The 19,079-nt window shown below is 56.4% G+C and overlaps 1 protein-coding gene across 2 annotated transcripts; it reads right to left on the bottom strand.

The window, feature by feature from the left end:
• Positions 1-5,625: 5,625 nt before the first annotated feature.
• Positions 5,626-18,691, bottom strand: INSYN1 (inhibitory synaptic factor 1). Of its 2 annotated transcripts, none has more exons than XM_052808767.1 (4): positions 18,506-18,691; positions 17,632-17,797; positions 16,552-17,314; positions 5,626-6,575 (listed from the first exon to the last, which is right to left on the bottom strand). In XM_052808767.1, exons 3-4 carry the CDS (start codon positions 16,732-16,734, stop codon positions 5,895-5,897), a joined length of 864 nt encoding a protein of 287 aa, XP_052664727.1. In that variant the 5' UTR covers positions 16,735-17,314; positions 17,632-17,797; positions 18,506-18,691; the 3' UTR covers positions 5,626-5,894. The 2 variants fall into 2 exon arrangements, with proteins under 2 accessions (XP_052664727.1, XP_052664726.1); XM_052808766.1 differs by having other exon boundaries at positions 18,521-18,691.
• Between the last annotated feature and the right edge of the window lie 388 nt (positions 18,692-19,079).

Below are 19,079 nucleotides of genomic sequence, written 5' to 3'. Positions count from 1 at the left end.
TTTGATGAACATGTTGGGTACCACCTGGCTCAGGTGGCCTTGTGGACACAGCTCCGCTCCCGCCTGAGGCCAGGGCATCGTCAGACTCAGCAGCAGTGCTCCTTATTATGGGCTGGCGCTGACATCTTTGATTTTTCATGTTGTTGTGGGTTTGTTTTTTTTTTTTTCCTTTCTAAGAGCCCCAGCGTTTTAATTATTTATTTGGAGCGTGATTAATGTTTTGTCTGACGTTGTTCTGCCAGGGGAGCCCCGGTACATTTTGGTTTAGCGAGATCTAATTAAGAAGTCCCATCAAGCATGTCATCCCTTGTCTTACAAGTACCTCCAGGGCTCCTCTGGCGTGACTGCATTTCGGCAGGCTCAGCTGGACCCGACGGCTCTGGGGGGCCTGGGGCTCTTTTGGGGGGGTGCTGGCCTGCAAATGGGAGGTGCCCCAGCCAAGCACCCCTTGTCCCAGGGTCAAGACAAGACGTACATTGCTGCTGCCTCCAGGGTATGGAGGTAAGAGGCACTTTTTGGTCTCAAATTTGCCCTTTCTGGCTGCGTTTTGGGGAGGATGCTCTTCTCCTGAGAGCAGGATGCGGCCAGGCTGAAGCCGCCCGCTCCCCACATCCCCACCGGGGACGAAGCGTGGGGTGATGACAACAGTCACGCAAGGAGATGATGCAATGTGGGGCCACCACGACATCGGTACCCGGCACAGGTCTCCGAAGGGGAGGTGAGGATGGAGGCAGCCCCTGCGTGGGGGGCACACGCGTCCGTGTGCATGGGTGTGCGTGTGTGCCCACTGCCACCCAGTGGTGGGAGAGCACCCGGCAAAATGCATTTTATAAGGTGAGAGAACATCATAAATAAATACACAGTTCCCATTGACGTAGTAAGGAGTCTATCCAGGTACCAGAGGGTTTTGCTCCAGGAGCAGCGGCCACTGGAGAAGCGGGTTTTGCTGGGTTGGAGGTGGTGGTGGTGGAGCTGCCAGGTAGAGACCCTCACCTCGAGTCTGGCCTCCCACCACCCTGGGGGCATTAAATGGCCTGGGCAGGCTCAACTAGGGACCCCCGCACCCTGCCCGTGGGCTCAGGAGCCCATTTAAGCTCAGCCTGGGGTTATCGGTCCCTGCTTGAGCTGTGCTGCAGGGATGCTGCTCTCCAGCCATGCCCATTGACCACAAACTTATTCCCACCTTGCCTTGGACCTGCATCATCCTCACCGCCTTGCCTGATGCTCCGAGCTCCCTGGTGACACTGGTTTCCCCCTCATCCCCCCTCGGTCTCTTGCTGAAGGTGGGATGAAGGTCCTGCCTCCCCCCCCAGGCACGAAGTGACTGGCAGCCGTCCTGCGGTATGGAGGCCTCCAGCAAGCTGTGAAATTACAGGCTGGCAAGCGCCAGGAGCGAACGAGGATTAATTAGTGTGCCATGGCCACGAGCACCCATTTCAGGCCCACGTCTGGCCGGGCTCGGCTTATACATCTCCATCCCGCAGCTGCCGGGAGGGCTTGGCTGGCAGAGCCTGGAGGGGGAGCGCGAGCAGGGGAGCTGCTCTGTTGGGTTTTTAGTGCCAAACTGCATCGAGGTGAATCCATAACCCAGTGCTGAGTCACTGGGTGCCCTGATCCATGGCTTGGGGGTGCCCTTGAACCTGCCTTTCTCCTCCGATGGGGATGCCCTGGGCTGGGGGCGAGGAGGTGAAGGGATGCAGGATGCTGCAGGATGCTGCGATAACGCCCCGGGGAGAGAGGGCTGGGTTTGTGCTCGGGATGGGCACAGTTTTGGGGTGCTGTGAGCAGCATGGTTATGCTCTGCTTGGTGCAGAGCTCCTTACCTCCTCCCCATGCAGCCTTTTCTTGCAGGGAGATAACAACCACCAGCCAGTTATCTGGCTCTGAGGCTGGAGATAAGCAAAGGTGGGGACGATGCGACCCCTGGCTCACTGCACTGTGGAGCAAAATCAAGCTGGTAAGATGCAGCAGAGCTGCACCAGCCCATGGGGGCCATAGCTTTTGGGGGGATGCTCCTTTTCTCCCCGTGGAGCGGAGCACCCTGCCCGGAGAGGTGAAGATGAGGAGGGAAGAGCCTTCATGATCCCCTTGCAGGGCACAAGATGGATTTAACTCCTGAAAGCTGGAAAGCAAGGATGAAGGAGGGCTCCTCTTGCAGCTATAAAGAAGCAGCATTGTACGAAGCGCTGGTACATCACTTGTAGTAATTCAGCTGTGGAACAGCGAGGAACAAATAAGACAAGATGCTGTACATTAGCAGAGGCAGGAGGCATAGCCTCTTCCTTCAAAAACAAAGCATTTGTCTTCCAGCTGCAGCGAGCAACCAGCCCCAAGCGGTGCAGGGTGGGGGCCAGCTAAAATCCAGGGATGCTTTTACCAGCTGATGAGCTACAAGGGGGCTGGTTCTAGCCTGGTCTGAGCCAGGGCTATGCGAAATAAAGCCCGTCTCTGTGGGGGGAGAGGCTGCTGCAGTCCCCTGAGAGCGGATCATAATAGATTTGAGCAAAAAAGCTGCATCTAGGTATGGGGAGAGCTTGGGTTTTGGGCTTCCAGTGGTGGTTGGGGTGAGTATAGGGGCCCGTGGGTGCAGTTTGGGCTCCCATCCCCTGTAGGACTGGCCTTCCCAAAGCCCGACCCCAAGCCAGAGCTCTTCCTTAGGCTGGAAAATATCCTGTTATCCACTTTGATGGTTGCCTTTCATTTCAGCGAGCTCAGAAGTGAAGTCTCCAGGCAGTTGGGGACTATTTTCAGCCCTCGCCGAAGCGAGATGTAGCGAGACGTCTTCTTCTGGGAGGAAACTTTTCAGCTGGATTTCACGAGCCGGAGGGATTGGGTGAGCTCGGAGGAGTTTCTTCAAAACACAAGCCCCAGCAGAGCCTCTCATAATTCAGGTCAACATAAATAGGAGCCGTGGGGAGGGTCAGAACTGGAGGATTCGAATGTGAAGCTGAAATTCTGCTTTAAACCCTATCAAACCCTGGCTCTTGCCGGAGCAGCCGCTGAGCATCCTTCCCAGCCAAAAATCAGCAGGATACATGGCAGAGGTATCCACCATTCTGGATCACTGGCCAGTCCGTGTCCTCGTTTTATTTGCTGATGGTTTCTTTATTGCTTCTTGGAGGAAACATGAGCCCTTTGCCCCTTCCTTTGCCGTCTCTGGCAACTTTCTGGTTGCTGTTTTGGGTGTCCCTGAACAGGTTTTGGGGGCCAGGGAGAGTTTGGAGATGGAGGACAGGGACATTGCCGGGATGCTGTGGAGGAAAGGTTCGTTCATTTGTTAATATATGAAGTCAAGAGAAAGACGAGGTGTTTTCCCAGTCTGGCTCTGGCTGCGTCCCCCATCGCCCTCCTCGTGGCCACAGGCTAACCCCGACAAGCTGGATGTTGTCCCAGCAAGAGCAAAGTCCATTAATTCGACATCATTAATAACTAGGTTCGTGGTGCAATTAACAACGTCATTAATAACCTTGTTACTGGTGTAACAAAGCCATTTTTAGTAGTTTGAATGGTTTCTCCATATTTGTCTTAATAATCATTCCCATCCTCTTGAATTTTACCCTAAAAAACCCCAAACCCAGCAGGTTTTCCAGCTAAATAATAATAATAGCAAAACCCCTCTGGGTGTGCAGAGGAGCAGCAAGGACATTGCCTGTGGTTCTCCATATATCAGTGGTGGCTTTTATTACCCCTTACACCTAGCAAAGGGGAGTGGAGGAATTGCCCCCGTCTCTGTTTACCCCTGTTTTATGGAGGTTTTCCATCCGTGGGCCCGAAAGGTTAATACAGCGCTTACCACCGCCGTCACTTGGATTTATCAGAGAGCATGAAATAAAGCTTGCACGGCTGTAAATTCATTCCTAATAGAAATGTGGGGGAAGAAGCTATTACCCTCGTCCGTATGGCCCTGGCTGCAGCAATTGGCTTTAAATCCCCGGCCCCAAGGTGAGTGGCTTTGCCCTGAGCTGTGCAGGAGCTGGAGCTTTGTATCCCTGTGTTCTGCCTCAGTTTCCCCTCTGGCTGCTTTTGCAGGTCATTCTGGGGCTGCAGGCCATGCGGGTGCCCCCAAATCTGGATCAGCCAGAAAGCATCTCCTCGTGCAGCTCCGACTGCTCTGAATTTTTGCCTCGTGCTCTTCCTGGCATCCTTTGGGAGGAGTTATTAAAGAACAAAGCTACATCTATTAATCATGCTTTTACAATGGGGCCAGGCTGTAAAAAGCTCATAAAAATAAATAAGTAACCAGCTGTTGACATGCAGAGTAATGGAGGGAGTGGAAAGTCCCACATCTTCCCGTGCTGGTGCTGGGTGAGCCTGGCTGTCCCCTCTCTGGGATGTGGGATGGGGACATCCCATCCCTTGTTGTGAAAAACCAGGAGCTGATGCTCCCCTAGGGGTCCCAGCCTTGGGGGTAGGGGCAGACGTGGAGGAAGATGATGCATCAGCATCATCAGCATTATCTTCCCCCCCATAGTCCCCTCTGCAGGGCTCTTCCCTCTCCCAGGGGCTGGGATGTCCTGGTGGGAACCCAGATGGATGCTCCCTGGATGGGAGACACCAGACCCTCCCAGGCTCTGCACGTGGTGGGAACGTATGCTGACCCCCCAGGTGATGCCATGTCCCTTGGGTCCTAAAAACTAAAAAAACCCCATGTAATTCAACATAATTTGGGTGAAAGGCTTTTCTCCTGCTACGATTTGGATTGGATTTAGAGTGTTTTGATCACTGCCGCTTCCTCTTTGACGGGTGTTTTGTACAAGTGTCCCTTGCCCGCAGTAGCTATGCTACTGGCTGTGGGGTGACACTCAGGGTGGCACCGGGAGAAGGCTTGAAACAGATCATCTCTGACCTGGATTAAAAACAAGGAGTCAAGATGGTGGTTTTGTGCTGCCAGTCTTGGAAAAAACACCGTCATGCTGGGGATGCTCGAGGGCTGGTGGTGCAAATGCATCTCTGCAGGAGGAAGAGCCAGTGGGGAGGACACGGGGTGTTTGTCTCCAGGACCAGGTGCTGCACCAACCCCTTTCTTTGGCAAAACCTGGAAGCTGAAAAAAATGCCAAGGGTGGATTTGGAGGTCCAGATTCCTTCATTTTTTAGAGCAAATCCAGTTTTTTTCCTCCCAAATCGGGGCTGCGGCTTTTGAAATGCAAAACTAGAAGCAGGTACCTAAAGGAAAGCTGGAGGCATTTCCCACATCATTTCAAGACGATCACAAGACTTGGAGGTCACTAATATTTCCCCTGCACCTGGTAGAAAGGATGGAAATTGTGTGTGTGTGGGGTGTGTGGTTCCCCACCCTGTCTCCTCAGCACTGGTGTGGTTTCACTCTCCGCAAGCCCCTCTCCATCCCTCTTGGGCTACGTGCCGGCCGGGGGGGGACATCCCTGGGGACATCCCTGCTCCACTCCGACATTAGATATGACAAAGCAGATCACACGGGCTCTTCTTAAGCTAAACAGGGATAAAATGTCCCAGGGAGGGACATTTGCCCTCCCTGGTCCAGCCATTCCCCCCTCCAGCATCCCCACCTCCCCATCCATCCCCCAGCCACAACCTCAGATGTGCTGGCTCTCTCCTCCATATAGGCTTCCCTCTCTTGGTACATATATACATATAATATATATATGTTATTGTTATTATTTCTCCATGATGGACGGTTTATTGATCTGAAGCTTCTGTCCACAAAAAAAACAGTTTGAAAATTCCCTGAGCCTCGAAAATGATGGGTAGGTAGTTGGGACATTTGTCTTCTTTGCCACCTTTTCATGTTGATTTTATTATTAGTATTGATTTATTTAAATATATATTTATATATATATATATTTTTTTTTTCTGTCCCTCCCCAGGAATCCCCCCATCCACCCGCCCTCCCCAAATCCGTGCGGCGGAGCTGGCGTCAGTTTTTATTTTTAATTTTCTGCTTGGCCGGGATATAAGGCAGCACCGTCTGGGTGCTTTTATCGGCTACGGTCTGCGTGCTGCTGTTCCTCGTCAGCCGCCGCGCCGGGGGTCCACCACCACCACTGGTGGAAGGATGCTTCGAGGGTGGCCCCGCCAGCACCTTACGGCCAGGCTCCTCAGGGCCATCATCCCCCGGAGACACCGTGCTGTCACCATCCCGGTCGTCGTCGCAGCACAGAGCGTGGTAAAGCACCTTGTCGCTGAATCGGACCCGTTCCCGCGTGCCAGCCGGCCGGTGATGCGAGATCTTCTGGCCGGCCGTTGTGCCGAAGGCTTCCTCGCTGGATGAATCCGGGGTCCCCCCACCCCGAGGACCGTTGGTGATGGGGATCCCCCCGTTCATCAGCCGGTAATCGGGCTGACGAGCCGGCGGGGGCTGCGGACGGGGGGGCTCGGGACCATCACCAGGGTCGGAAGGGGTGGAAGCATCCAGGAAGGAGCAGAATTCCCAGCTGTCGGAGAGGATGTCGGAGGCGACAAAATCGAGGGGTCCCAGCTCGAAGGCGCCTCCCCCCTTCTCGCTGCTGGAGGTGCTGCTGGCCGTTGCTGTTGTCCAGTCGTCCGGCTCCAGCTCGAACTCGAAGTCGGATGTCAGTCGGTCGATCTGGCTCACCACCTGCAGACAGACAGACGGACGGATGGGCAGAGAGGAGCTGCTGGACGGGACCCTCCCATTTTTGCTCCGTAATAACAGCACATCCCTAAATCTCTGCCATTTCTCCTGGCGCCACCAGTGTGATGAGTTGGGAGGTCTCAGCCTGAGTGGAGCCGCTCCAGGAGCCCCTCAGCAGGGACCAAAGCCCACCCAGTGGCACAGCACCCATGGGCCCCAGGCAAGCAGCGAAGCCTTGGGTGCCCCTGGGTGCTTGGTGCAGCAGGGTGGGCCCTTCCCAGGGTGGCCCTGGGGTCTGCCTTGTCCCCTGGGACCACGAGGACCACCCCAAATCCCCGTGCACATGGTGTCCTTCGGTCCCTCGCACTTGACCATGGGGAGCCACCAGCGACTGCTGCCTATTCCCCGTGGAAAAGGCACCACCGTGGTTGGGGAAACTGAGGCAGGGGGTGGAAAATGTCCCAAGGTGGTGGGACAAAATACATGGGAAGGTGGGGAGGGGCTGCAGGGACAGTGCTGTCACCCCCTGCCCTGGCTGGGATGCTGACGGGCTCAGTCCCCAATCCTCCATCTCTTGCAAGGTGTTGAGTATATCAAGACCCATGGTGGCTTAGGGAAGGGGTCACAGCCCTGCCACGCCGCAGGGGATGGACCCCACATGGGGCATGAATAAAACAAGCCCTTAAAATGATTAAAAATAATAGATGTAATGTCCTAGCTGATGTTGAAGCCACGGGCAGGGCTGGAAGGGGAAGACCTCCTTCCTCCCATGGCTCCCATGGACCATGGTCTCCATCTGACGACCTTTGGGAGCAAGAGGGTCATCACCCACCTTCAAGTCTTTAATCCCACCCAGCTCAAGAGCTGCCCAGCCCTGAGCACAGCACTAATCCTGCCCAGGGCTCCCCAATCCCAGGCGAGCAGCCTGCTGCCGTGGCATCCGGATGGAGCCATTGCCGTGTCTGCAGGAGCATCGTGGTGTTTCTTGGCTGGTGGTTTCTGCGCGTAGATACGCGTGCGGGGGTGTGCGTGGCTTTAGTTTGTGTGGGAGGCAGAGCACGACGTGAAAATTCAACTCGGCAGCAGTTGGAAGTGCATATTTTTGGCAGGGTTGCTGGCTTGCCTCCCCCCCTCTCCGGGGGAGCTGGCAGAGGGCCTGGCTGGTCCCGGCGCTGCCAAGCAGGAGGTGGGCAGCGGCAGACAAGGGGGGGGCTAGGGGGAACCCCTCGATACCCCTTGTACCTCTTTATGTATCTAGTTGATGCATTTTGTGCTCCCCCTCCGCCCCCAGCACGGGCATCCAAGGGCATCGGTGCCCCCCGGCACCCCGGGGCTGTGTCCCTCCCGCTGCTCCCTGGCCCCCCCAGTGCTGCACACGGAGCATTTGGGAGCGAAAAAAACCCCAAACCCTTTGCTTGGCTTTTTCCAGGTGGTTTCTTCATGCATAAATGGTTTTTTTCTGGTTATTTTTCATTATTGCCTTTCTCTCCCCGTCTTTTTCCTTCCGCTGCCCTTCCGCATGCCCTTTTGTGGTGGAAATCAGCCACAAATTTCCCAAAATAAGGGAGGGAAGACAAATCAATGGGCAATATCTTGCCAAACACGTTTCCTTTCCTTCTTCTCATGCCACTGCAAAACCTTGCCATATCTCCACCAGTCCCATGGTTCATCAATGGGTGTTGGACCTCCTCATCCACAATGAGTAATTAACCATGGCACATTTCTCTGACATTTTTATGCTGCTGTTATCCCATAACTCCATTTTTTCGAGCGCTTTTGTGGGGAATACTGAGTCCTTGGGCTCAGACACCCCATCCCATCCTCATGTTGGGTGGCCAAGGGTGGGCACCCCGAAGCTGCTGTCACGGTGCCAGGTTGCCCTTGGTCTCTGCATCCCTTTGTTAGATGCCGGCGCGCAGAGGTTTGGGTCAACACCATAAATTGCTAGAAATGCACCATAAACCACAGCTCAGCAGGACAGGCTCCTCGCAAAGGCCTCGCAGTGGATGAGGACGCGTGGGCATCTGAAACTAGGAGCCTGGGGGATGATTACGCTGCCAGCAGCTGAAGTGGCTCCATTACATTCTGCTGACCTAATTTTAATAAAATCCCCATATTTGAGCTCCAAATTTCACTTTTTGACAATCCTGCCCGTGCAGCTCTCCCGCTCTGCCAAGCTCCTGAGGAGATGGCACGAAGGATGACAGACCCCAACCGCCCCAGTTTCTTGTTGGGGGGATCCAGCCATGGGCACGCAGCACCCCCTCTTTTAAATCAACTGCAGGTCCCCGTGGGACATCTCCGGGCTCTGGCTTCAGCTAGGACCATTTCTTGGGCTACCAAACCCCGTGTGACAACCTGGGGACAACCTGGATGAGCATCTCTAGAGGACAAAATAGCATCACCTCCATGTGGGGACACAGCCCCAAGGGGCAGAGGGGTCCGATACGGTTTGGGTGAAGGCTTTGATGTGTGCTTTTGGGTTTGATGGGGCTGGATGTGTGCTTTTGCTGCCTGCTGCAAACACAGAGCAGAGCAACTGGGGAGACCTGGGAATGGGGAGACTTTTTCCGTGATGGGACCAGCTGATGCCACCAGGAAAACGCAGGTTGAAGGGCTGGGGTTTGCTGCCTGGGAGCGTGTTGGACACGCTGGCAATAAAAGATGCCAAAACCCCCATCTTTCCAGAGAAAAAAGGGTGGGTTGGAAATAAAAGGACCTGAGCCCATGGGGATGGTCACTAATACACCTTAATGGCCCTGATCAGCCCCGCCTGGGACCCCCACCCCACTCTGCCCATGGCCCAGGAGCCAATATAAGCTGCTTTCCTGTGCTGCATGAGGACCTGTCCCCAGCCCCACATGCTGGCCCCACAGATGGTTTCTCTCCTGGATGGATCTCTTGAAGCCCATCCCTGGTCCTGCTTGTGGGATGGACCTCGGACCTACATTGTGTCCCTGTCTCCTGGGGGGAATTTGGGTCCCCAAAGCAGGGTAATGCCAGGGATAGCGAGGTGAATGGTTCTCATCCCAGGCAGCAGAAGGCAATGGGCTTTACCTAAGCTCCTCAACCGTGATATCCGACTTATTTTTCCTGCCTCCTTGCCCACACAAGACCTCCAGGGAGGATGGGTAGGGGCCCATCCATCCTTCCAGCTTTGGCTTTGAAAGGTGCTGAGGGCAAGCTGGGAGCATCCGCACCAGCATCTGTAAGAAAGTCTTGAAGTTAGAAAAGGTGATTTCTTCTGTTCCCAATGCACCATCAGATTTCTTTTTTTTTCTTTTTTTTTTTTTACCTTTTTTTTTTTTCACCTTTTTTTTTTTTCCTCTTTTCTTTGGGGGACAAAGGGTGAAACTTGAGGAAAAGAGGAGAAAAAAAAAAAAAAAAGATGATGTGACCTCTTCTTTCTTGGTGACAAGAAAGAATTAGGAAAAAGGGCAGGAAAAGAGCTGCCTTTGGGAAACACCCAGCTATTATTATTTTTTAATAAGGCAGCAAATGATTCTGCTGAAAGCCTCAGCTAAAATGAGATCACCTCTGTTTTCACAAAGACTCAGCGATTACAACACTGGGTTCAGGGCGAGCATCTCCCTGGGCTTTGAGTTGGGTGCCTGTCACCCAGGGTCCCTGCTCATCCTCATCATCTCCTGCGATTCGGGCTCGGGTCGGTGCCAGGAGGAGGCACATCCCCATCCCGGTCCTCATCCCCATCCCGGTCCTCGTCACGGCACATGGGGATTAGTGTCACATCAGCAGTGGCTCACTCAGGGCTATTTTTAGGAATGCTTTCTATTTTAAACGGGTGGTGGTGGTGCGGGGCGGGGACATGTTAAATACCTATGTGACACTTGGTACCCGCTAAGGATTTAAATGTAAAGTAGGATTTGGGGTTTTCTCCCCCCTTTTCTCCTTCTTTAGACAGGTTGTCAAAGCTTGTTTTAGCTGAGGCCATCGCTGCTGGCAGCGGGAGCCAGGGTGAGAGCAATGGGGAGGGAGGGATGGACCAGATCCCATCCCACTGCCTGGGATCGGGTGGTTTGGGGTGAGACCCTGGTGATGCTCTCATCTTCTGGGAACCAGGGCGGCTCTGTCTCCCTACAAGCAAGCAATGAAGGTAGAGGTGTCCCTGGCATGTGCTGGAGGTGCTGAGGGGTGACTGAGAGAGGACGTGTCCCCATCCTCCCTCCCCTTTAGGTTTCACCTTGTGGCAAAGAGTCACCTTTCTGGTGACAGCAGAACATCCCTGGTCAAACCAGGGATACCTGGCAGTGGGAAAATAAGGAGCAAAAAGAATTCCCCTTGACCTCGTGTGTGGTGTCACCAAGGGGCCTCATCCTGCTGCGCCCAAGTGCCCTGAAAGCAGGCGCTGGGTGGCCAAGGGTACTCAGCTCTCGCCCAAAGGGATGAGCTTTGAGGTACCTGTGATACCCCACAGAGATGGGCACCGAGCAGTGATGTGCTAAACTGTGGCGATGACCAGTTCATCCCCCCACCAAAAAACCAGCTCCCACCATTCAACCCAACTGGGAGTGCTGGGTGCTCCACTCACCCCGCGGACGTTCCCCCACACCCATGGCCGTTGCTGGCAGCCAGAAGCTTTTCAGATAAAAGCCTGGGTGCCCCAAATTGGGTGTTTACCTCCCCAGCTAAGGCAGATGTTGAACATCTGGAGCATCATTGGTTTTTAATGGGATTTTTGGTTATTGGCTGCAAATCAGGCACGGAGGTCCCTGGCTGCGAGTTGGCTTGGTGGCTCCAGCTTCCACATTTTGGCCATGCTGTTTCCTACCGAGGAGCTAAACGTCCAGGAAGCTCAAGAAGATGCTGGAGAGGTGAGGGACGAGGTGGGAGGATGAGAGGGGACTTCAAAGGCTTCATGGCTGGTAATTGGTAATGCATATTCCCGAGGCCGGGGAAGGAGCTGGAAGATGCTGGGATCAAAGTGGTGCGATCTAACAGCCCCTTCATCCCGGCACGGCCTTTGAAGCGGGTGGATTGGCGCTCAGGGTGGGTACCACTGGGCGAAGGGGGGGTCCAGGGTGGGGACATCAAAGCAGAGGGATGGGGCACTGCGCTGCCTGGGGTGTCTTTGCTTCAAGGATGGAGGGACCCGTGTGCGTCCCCTCAGCTGTCCTCCTGCGAGATGCAACTGTTTTTCCAACCCAGAGCCAAGCCTCTTGTCCCCAGCCGGGCTGGGAGAGGGGAGCAGGGATTTTTGTGCATCCCCTCCCAGACCCCACGCTCCCTCGGCTGCTGGCTTGCTCTCCATCCCCAGCACCCCGCTGCACACCAGCAGCGGCGCATTTTGGGGTCCAAAGTGTTTTCCCATGCGACGCAGCTGCTTTCCCAGGCTGGATCTGACCCGCCTGGCCCTGCAGTGTGCTTTGCTGCCAGCTGATGCACGGAGGGGATGTGCAATGGGACCGCGTGGCCCGTGCAAAAAATCCCCAACACTATTCCCAAAGCATCAAATCACCCCGGAGGCATTTGACACCATCAATTCCTCCCTCCATGGGGGAAAAGAGCCACCCCAAAGCCCCATGACCCCGCAGCTAAACACTCCTGGAGCAGGGACCTTCCCGCATCTCCCAAACCACTTCTTGGCGCAGGCAAGGTGAGTAAATATTTAATAAGGAATAAATGATTAATTGGAGCTCGCAAACTGAAGCTGCGTTACAGGGGCCTCTCTTCCCCGAGCTGATGCTTATAAATGAGTGTGCCACAGATCTCGGGATCATTTGCTAGATCATCAGCCGCTAAATAGTTCAAAATCGTCGTGCAGATCTCTAAAACATGTTATTATTAGAATAATAAGCCGCCTTCTCGCCGTGAACTTTCCCAAGCGTTCCCAGCTAATCACCTATTGATTACAACGTTATTAAGGTATTTATTATCATAAGGGGTTGCAGGGAGGATTTTCCTCCTGCCAAAGGTTTAGAGGGGACCCCTCGGTGCTGCTTCCCTTGGTGGTGGGACCCCACTGCTCCCATGTCAGGGGGCACAGGAGTGGTAGGACCCTTCCCGTGGGATTTTGTGGGGTTTACACCTAGGGAGACTCGCACAGACATTTGTTTCTGTTTCCCACCTCTGAATATACCCCGGGGATGGTTTCCGACCCCCAGCACTAATCCCCCAAGGTTGGAAAGGAGCTCAGCCTTGCAGTGGAGATGGCTGGGACCTCCTGGGGTATCTTTTTCCCCATGGCATTGCTCTTATTCCTGCGGGAAAAGGCCAGGGCTGGCACGAGGCATGTGGGAGGGCAGGCAGAGTGGCAAACGCTCGGCGGAAGCGCCTTCCCTGCCTGCCTCCTGCCTGATTTCTACTTCCAGTGTGTGATTTCAATCAAAGATTTTAATAATCATTTTCCCCGCATATAATACAGCCCTGTCTTGGAGTGCTGGGGAATAATTATATACACAAAAGGGAAAGAGGGAGGGAGGGAGAGTGGGAGCGGAGAAACTGGTAAAACAGCATCCCGAATCCAAAGGACATTGGGAATGACAGCCTTCAGGTGGGAACCACTCCTGGGAGCTGGGGATGGAGCCTGAACCAGGGTCTGGTCCCACGTCGCATCCCCAGGGATGGGCCAGTGGAGCGGGGCTGCCCTGGGGTCCCCCACTGAAGCCTCCCCCCCTGGAGCATCCCGCAATCCCGCCCGAGTCCGGGACTCAAAATCTCTGCTGAAGCAGGGACAACCTGGGAGAAAAGCCTTATGTGAGCCAGAGCCAGCTGCACCTGGAGCTGGTGAGTGGTTTTTGGAGCAGGAATCATCCCCAGGTGAAAGCCCTCGTGCCCACACAGGGGTCTTGATGGCTTTGGGGGTTGTTTTTGCAAGGTGGTTATGACCTGTCTGCTTCCTTCAGACCTGTAAAGTCCTGGTACCCAGCTCCTCTTGCAAGGAGAACCTGGAAGGAGCAGGTCCAGCATCACCCAATGGCCTCCAGCATCACCCAGTGAAGGTTTTCTGGCTCCACAGGTGCCTCTGGTGCAGCAGGATCGGGTCCACCACTGCCCTCACCGAGCATATCCAGCCCTGTGCCTCAACCCGCTGGCCAGGCTCTGAGCAGAGATGGTGGCAGGGATGGACATTTCCGAAGCCCCCATGGTGGCTCCGTCGGAGAATAAACCAATATCACAAGTGCCAGGGCCCTGTGGGCAGTAAAGGGTTTTGGTGGCCCTGAGCAGCCCCTCCTGGGACTCCCACCCATGAGCCCATTTAGGCTTGGGGCCATCAGTCCCTGCCTGGGGCTGCGGGGCTGCCTGTCCCCAGCATTGTCCCCATGTCCTGGCCCTCACCTCCAGCCGAGGAAGAGCATCGCTATGTACGAAGTAGACAGCTACAGGGGCTTATTATTTTTTCCAGCTTCTCTTTCACGAACATCCTAGAGCTTACAATTTGCCAGCCTCGTGTCTACCACATACTTGTCTGGGTGGGCTTGAAAGAGATTTCCATGTAACGTGCTCTAATCACGCTCTCTCTGAGCGATCCAGAAGATAAGGGGTTGAATTTCCAAAGCCTCTAATGCTCAATGTCTGCTTGGTTTGGGGAAAACCAGACCTGTGTTTCTTCGGAGTTGCTGGAGCCTGATTTAGCTGGACCGGTGTGTTTTAGCTCCGGAGCCTGCTCTTGTACTGAGTTTTAAGCTGTTTTGTATAAATTCAACTAGTTGCTGCAAAGTTATATGGCTGTGCTGTAGGAGTTGTTGAGAAAGGTTGAAGTTTAGGACCCACCTCGTGGTGGGGACCTCGTGGCTGGCTCTACACTGACCTGGCCACGTTGTCCCATGATGCGAGGGGCTTTTCCAGGGTGGCTATGGGACGCAGCCTGGGAGGTCACCAGTGTCTGGGGACGTGCCAGCTCTATGGAAAAATCATCTCCAGGCCTCGGTGCTTCCCAGCACCCTCTGGAGAAGCCATCTCATGGGGCATGGACACCCTCCCTGGCACAACAGTAGGGTCTCCCTGGGGTGAGGGGCAGAGGCTGGGTGTCCTCTGGCCACCTTCTGCTCCTCAAAGCACAGGGACCTGCCGCACCCAGCTCAGCTCTTCCACCTTCCAACGTTATTCCTCCTCCTTTAAGCCTGCTTCCCAAAACGTATCTTCAGGGAATGCCGAGAGCCCTTTACCCCTCCCCTGTGTCCTCAGGCCACCTTCTCCTCTTCTCTGCTCCGACACGCACTGGTACAACCTGACCTGGGCAGCCTACCAAGGATGCTGCAGAGATGCTCAAGGTCCTTCTGGCCCCAAGAGCTGGACGGGGACCTTGTGGAGCCACATGAAGCTTGGTGGGCAGCATACCCCGGCCTCAGCTGTGAAATGGTCAGAGATTTATCCCATCCCGGTCCTCCTTATCCTTTGTATCCTCAGCAGGAGGGATGCTTGTATGATTGTGCTGGTCCCACCTGGCCTTAAATCCGTGGGCTCAATAAAAGGGGTCAGTTGCCATCATCCTCACTTTAAAGGCCTCTTTAAGCTTCTGGAGGAGCATGAAGTGAGCTTAGGCTAAATGGAAAATAGCTCTGCCTCCCGATTATTACTATTATGACCATTTTTAATCCATCAGAGATTTGTCAAAGGGGTTTTGGACTCCCCCGTTGGTGTTGTGGGGACTGGGGGGCTTTTTGCTTTGGGTGGCAAGGTTTGCTTTCTGCTGCAGGAAGGACCAGCAAAGCCATGGGAGAAAGGAATACCCCTAGGGATGCCACGGCCAGGTCGAGCCCTCGTGGGGACCCATGAAGCGTGGTGGGATGTGGCATCCCCCGGCGCTGGCTTTCCTGGTGGGACAGCCTCTCTAAAATCTCCCGAACTGAGCGGAGCCATCCCAAAGGAGGACACTGCATCCCAGGGGATGCTTCAGGCTGGAAGATGTCACCTCCCTGACCATGGCCACGTCTGCACCGAGGATGACATTGGTCCATCTACATCAGCGCTCTCTGGGTGGCACCCAAATGTCACCGACCCAAGCGGGGCTGCTCCATGGTAGCCCCATGGCAAAAGTTCCACCAATTTCTGCCCTTCCTGGGGGAGATGAAGTTTCACACGGCTCTGGATATAACCCCGTGCTTGGCTCAGGCCACAGAGAGGATGCAAATGCCCGCCTGCCCTATTGCGAAAGCAAGCTGCCACGCCGTGCTCAAGGCTACTGCACACTTTCTGTCCACCACTTCCCCTGCCACCTGCAGAGATGTCCTAAATTATCAGTCCCATCCAGGTCCCCTTCCCCTCCACCTTGTAGACGTGTGGCCCAAACACTTAAGCCGCAGAAATATTAAATTCCCCACCAATCTGACTCTGCTGTGCCTCAGTACTGGGAGGAAACTACAACCACACTTTATACGTGTATATATGTGGTTTTGGTTTTTTTTTTGCAGGAGCAATGGACCCTGACAGCCAGGCTACGGGACAGCCAGTTGCTTTGGCCCCCTGCCCGCCCTGTGGACCCCCCCCATCGCACCCAGGGCTGATGCCATATTTTTGGTGCTCTCTGCAATGCCAGAGGGACCCGCCGTCCCCTCTCCATCCACCTCCCTGGTTTGAAAGGGGCCTGGAAACCCCCCCCAAGCCCCCACCAAAGCAGAGCATAGCTAACTGTGGCATGGTGCCGACGGCACCCCCCCAGCTCTGGCGTGTGACCCCGCAGTGCTTCTCCCACTGCCGGCACCCGCAGGGCCGGTGCCTCGGCCGGGCCCCCTGACCCCAAGCAAATCCCGGTGTCAAGGTCAAGAGCAATTTTGCAAGCCGTGCCTCTTTTTTTCTCTCCTCTCTCTTTTTGAAAATCCTATTGCGTATCAGCCAGGCTGTACCACCCCAGGTCCCTCCTGGGGCTGATGGGTTGCGGGTGCTGAGCTGGCTCTGCTCCCCCCAGCCTGGCCCTGGAGGCAGGGGACAGGCAGGGGGATGGGGACAGGCACCCTCATTTGGGGCCAGCAGCTACCGTGACCCGCGCAGGGATGCGATGCCACCCCGGGGGCTTTCCTACCTCCCGGAGCTCCTTGGCCACCTCCTTGAGCTCCTGTAAGATGCCTTCTAGCTGCCCGATCACCATTTTCATCCGACTCCGGATCCTTTCCCTTTCACAATTACTCTTGCCGCTGCTACAATTGCTGCTGCTGCTGCTGGGGTGGTCACTGGGTTGCCTGTCCTGGCAGGTCCGGGAGTCCATCCTTCCCTACCGGCCTCAGTTCCCGGCCCCAACGGCTCTGTCCATCCTGCTCCCCTCTAGCCGGGTGGCCTGGCGTCCACGCAGCCCCTCTCGGCCGGGGAGCTTTCAACATCTTAACGTTCCCCTGCCTCCAGGAAAGTCCCAGCCGCACGCTCGCCTCCCTGCGAGGTCGGGGGGCTCCGGTTTGGAGCGGGGAGCAGGGTCAGGATGCACCATGCGGAATCGGGAATGCTGCAGAGGGGGCTCAGCCGGTGGCCGTGGGGAGATGTGGGGTGGCCATGGGGCGAGCGGAGAAGGTGAGTGCTGCCTGGTCGGGCAGGGTTTCACCTGGCTGCTGCGGTGGAGCTGGAGGAGGAGGAGGAAGAGGAAGAGTCCCTCGGATGTCCCAGGAAGCTAAAATCCAGCGGCTCACGCCTTGCCTGCTCCCCAGTGCCGGGGAGGGGGACGCAGGGCTGGGTGTCCCTGCGGAGCGATGGTGCTCCCTGCGTCGGGCCCTCACTCTGGGGTCGCCAGCTCCAACACCGGGTGGTGGGGGTCTCCCAGCTGGGTGCAGGCGTCCTGGGGAGCCCAGGGTCCCATCCTGCAAGGACAGACAGACAGACAATGTGAGGGAGCCATCCCTTCTGGAGCCAGAAAGCTGGGGGGAGGGCTCTGCCCACTCATGCCTTGCCTTAATCTCAGCCCCGGCATGAGGACAAGCCCCTGGGTGCCCCCACAGTGGCCCCCCCTAATTGAGGGGGGGAGCAGGATGGAGCCTGGCACTGTCCCTGGGACTCCCCCTCTTGCCCCCCCCCTCCAAGTTTGAGACCTGGAGACTGGGCACAGTGCGGTCTCACTGAGCCAGATGGATGGATGGATGGATGGACAGCCAGACAGCCATGCAGCTCAGGAACTTACCGTCACGATCCAGACCCCCTTTGGCTCCAGTCCAAGCGCTTCCTTGTCTTTTTTTTTTTCCCCTTCTCCTTTTCTTACTTCCTCCCCCTCCTCCTCCTCTTCTTCCTCCCCTCTCAGGGCTTTTGCGTGGCACAAGAATTGTCCGGGGGCCACTTTACTTCGGTCGCTGTTGGAAGGGGTGAGATGTTACCAGAGGTGACGGGGAGGGGGGGCACGTCCCGGGGGACCCCTCCGCTTTGTTGTTGTTGGTGGGGGTGTCAGGCAGCCTCCTCCCCCCGCGGGAGCCATCCCGTCACCATCCTCCTCCCGGCTTCAAGCCCCAACCCCACCTCGGCCGAGGAAGCGGGGAAAACCCACCTTGCCCCCAAATGCCCCCCCCACCCCCCCCACCTTCCCGCGGGGGGTGGGAAGCAGCATGGGCGAAGGCGGAGTTGGGGACGGGGGGGGGCATCCCCCCAGCTCGGGGGTGCGCACAGGGAGATGGGGGGGAGCCCCGGCATGCTCGCTTCTCCATCCCCGGTACCCACATCCTCCATCCCTGGTACCCGCATCCTCCATCCCCGCTGCTCGCATCCTCCATCCCCGCTGCTCGCATCCTTCCTCCCTGGTACCCGCATCCTTCATCGCCGGTACCCGCATCCTCCATCCCTGGTACCCGCATCCTTCATCCTCCGGTCCCCGCATCCTCCATCCCTGGTACCCGCATCCTTCATCCCCGGTCCCCGCATCCTCCATCCCCGGTCCCCGCATCCTCCATCCCCGGTCCCCGCATCCTCCGGGGCACCGGGGATGTCGGATATCGGTACTCTCATCTTCCATCCCCCTTGCCCTCACCCCCGCACCCTCCCCCGGTGGCCTCCCCCCCGGGACAGACCGACGGTAGCGTTACCGGCTCAGGGCCGGCCACCCCCCGGGCGCCGGGCGGGCGGAGCGGGGAGAGCGACGCCCGGCGCCCCGGGTAGAGCCATGGGGCGGGCGGAACGGTGATGGGCGCCCGGCCCCCGGCCCCGGCCGCAGCCTCCCCGCTCCCCGCGGCTCCCGGTTCGGCTCGCCCCGGCGGCTGCTGTGTCAGAGAAAGGGGCCGAGCCTCCGCCGGGCGGCGGGGGGGGGGGGAGTGGGGGGGGGGTTTAAAGGGGCCGGGAGCCCCTTTAGCAAGGTGCAGAGCGGGGAGGGGGGGGGTAGCGTCTAGGGAAACTGAGGCAGCGCTGGGGAGGGGGGTGGCGCTTGCTTGGAGGGGGGGCCGTGCCTCAGTTTCCCCACTCTTCCCCCCCCGCCCTTTAAATAATAGGCTTATTAAGGTCGGTCCCTTCTGAGTGCAAAATGTCCGTCCCCGCCCTGTGGGTCATATTTGGGGCTGATTTCTGCAGGATTTGTAAAAAAAAAAAAGCCAGTGTGCCTGGGATACAGGAGCATCATCCTAGCAAAGGTCCCTGCTGCAGGACTTGCCT

Source organism: Harpia harpyja, chromosome 14 (assembly GCF_026419915.1).
Source record: "Harpia harpyja isolate bHarHar1 chromosome 14, bHarHar1 primary haplotype, whole genome shotgun sequence".
Classification (NCBI taxonomy): domain Eukaryota; kingdom Metazoa; phylum Chordata; class Aves; order Accipitriformes; family Accipitridae; genus Harpia; species Harpia harpyja.
The sequence above is the reverse complement of the archived record's forward strand: the minus strand, read 5'-3'. Positions and strand labels throughout refer to the sequence as shown.

What these genes read in the sequence shown, in the direction of transcription:
- INSYN1 (XM_052808767.1), bottom strand. Translation starts at nt 16,734, where the DNA reads ATGGACTCCCGGACCTGCCAGGACAGGCAACCCAGTGACCACCCCAGC. An exon ending in TGGCCAAGGAGCTCCGGGAG is followed by an intron (nt 6,576 to 16,551) that starts GTAGGAAAGCCC and finishes GTCTGTCTGCAG; the next exon opens with GTGGTGAGCCAGATCGACCG.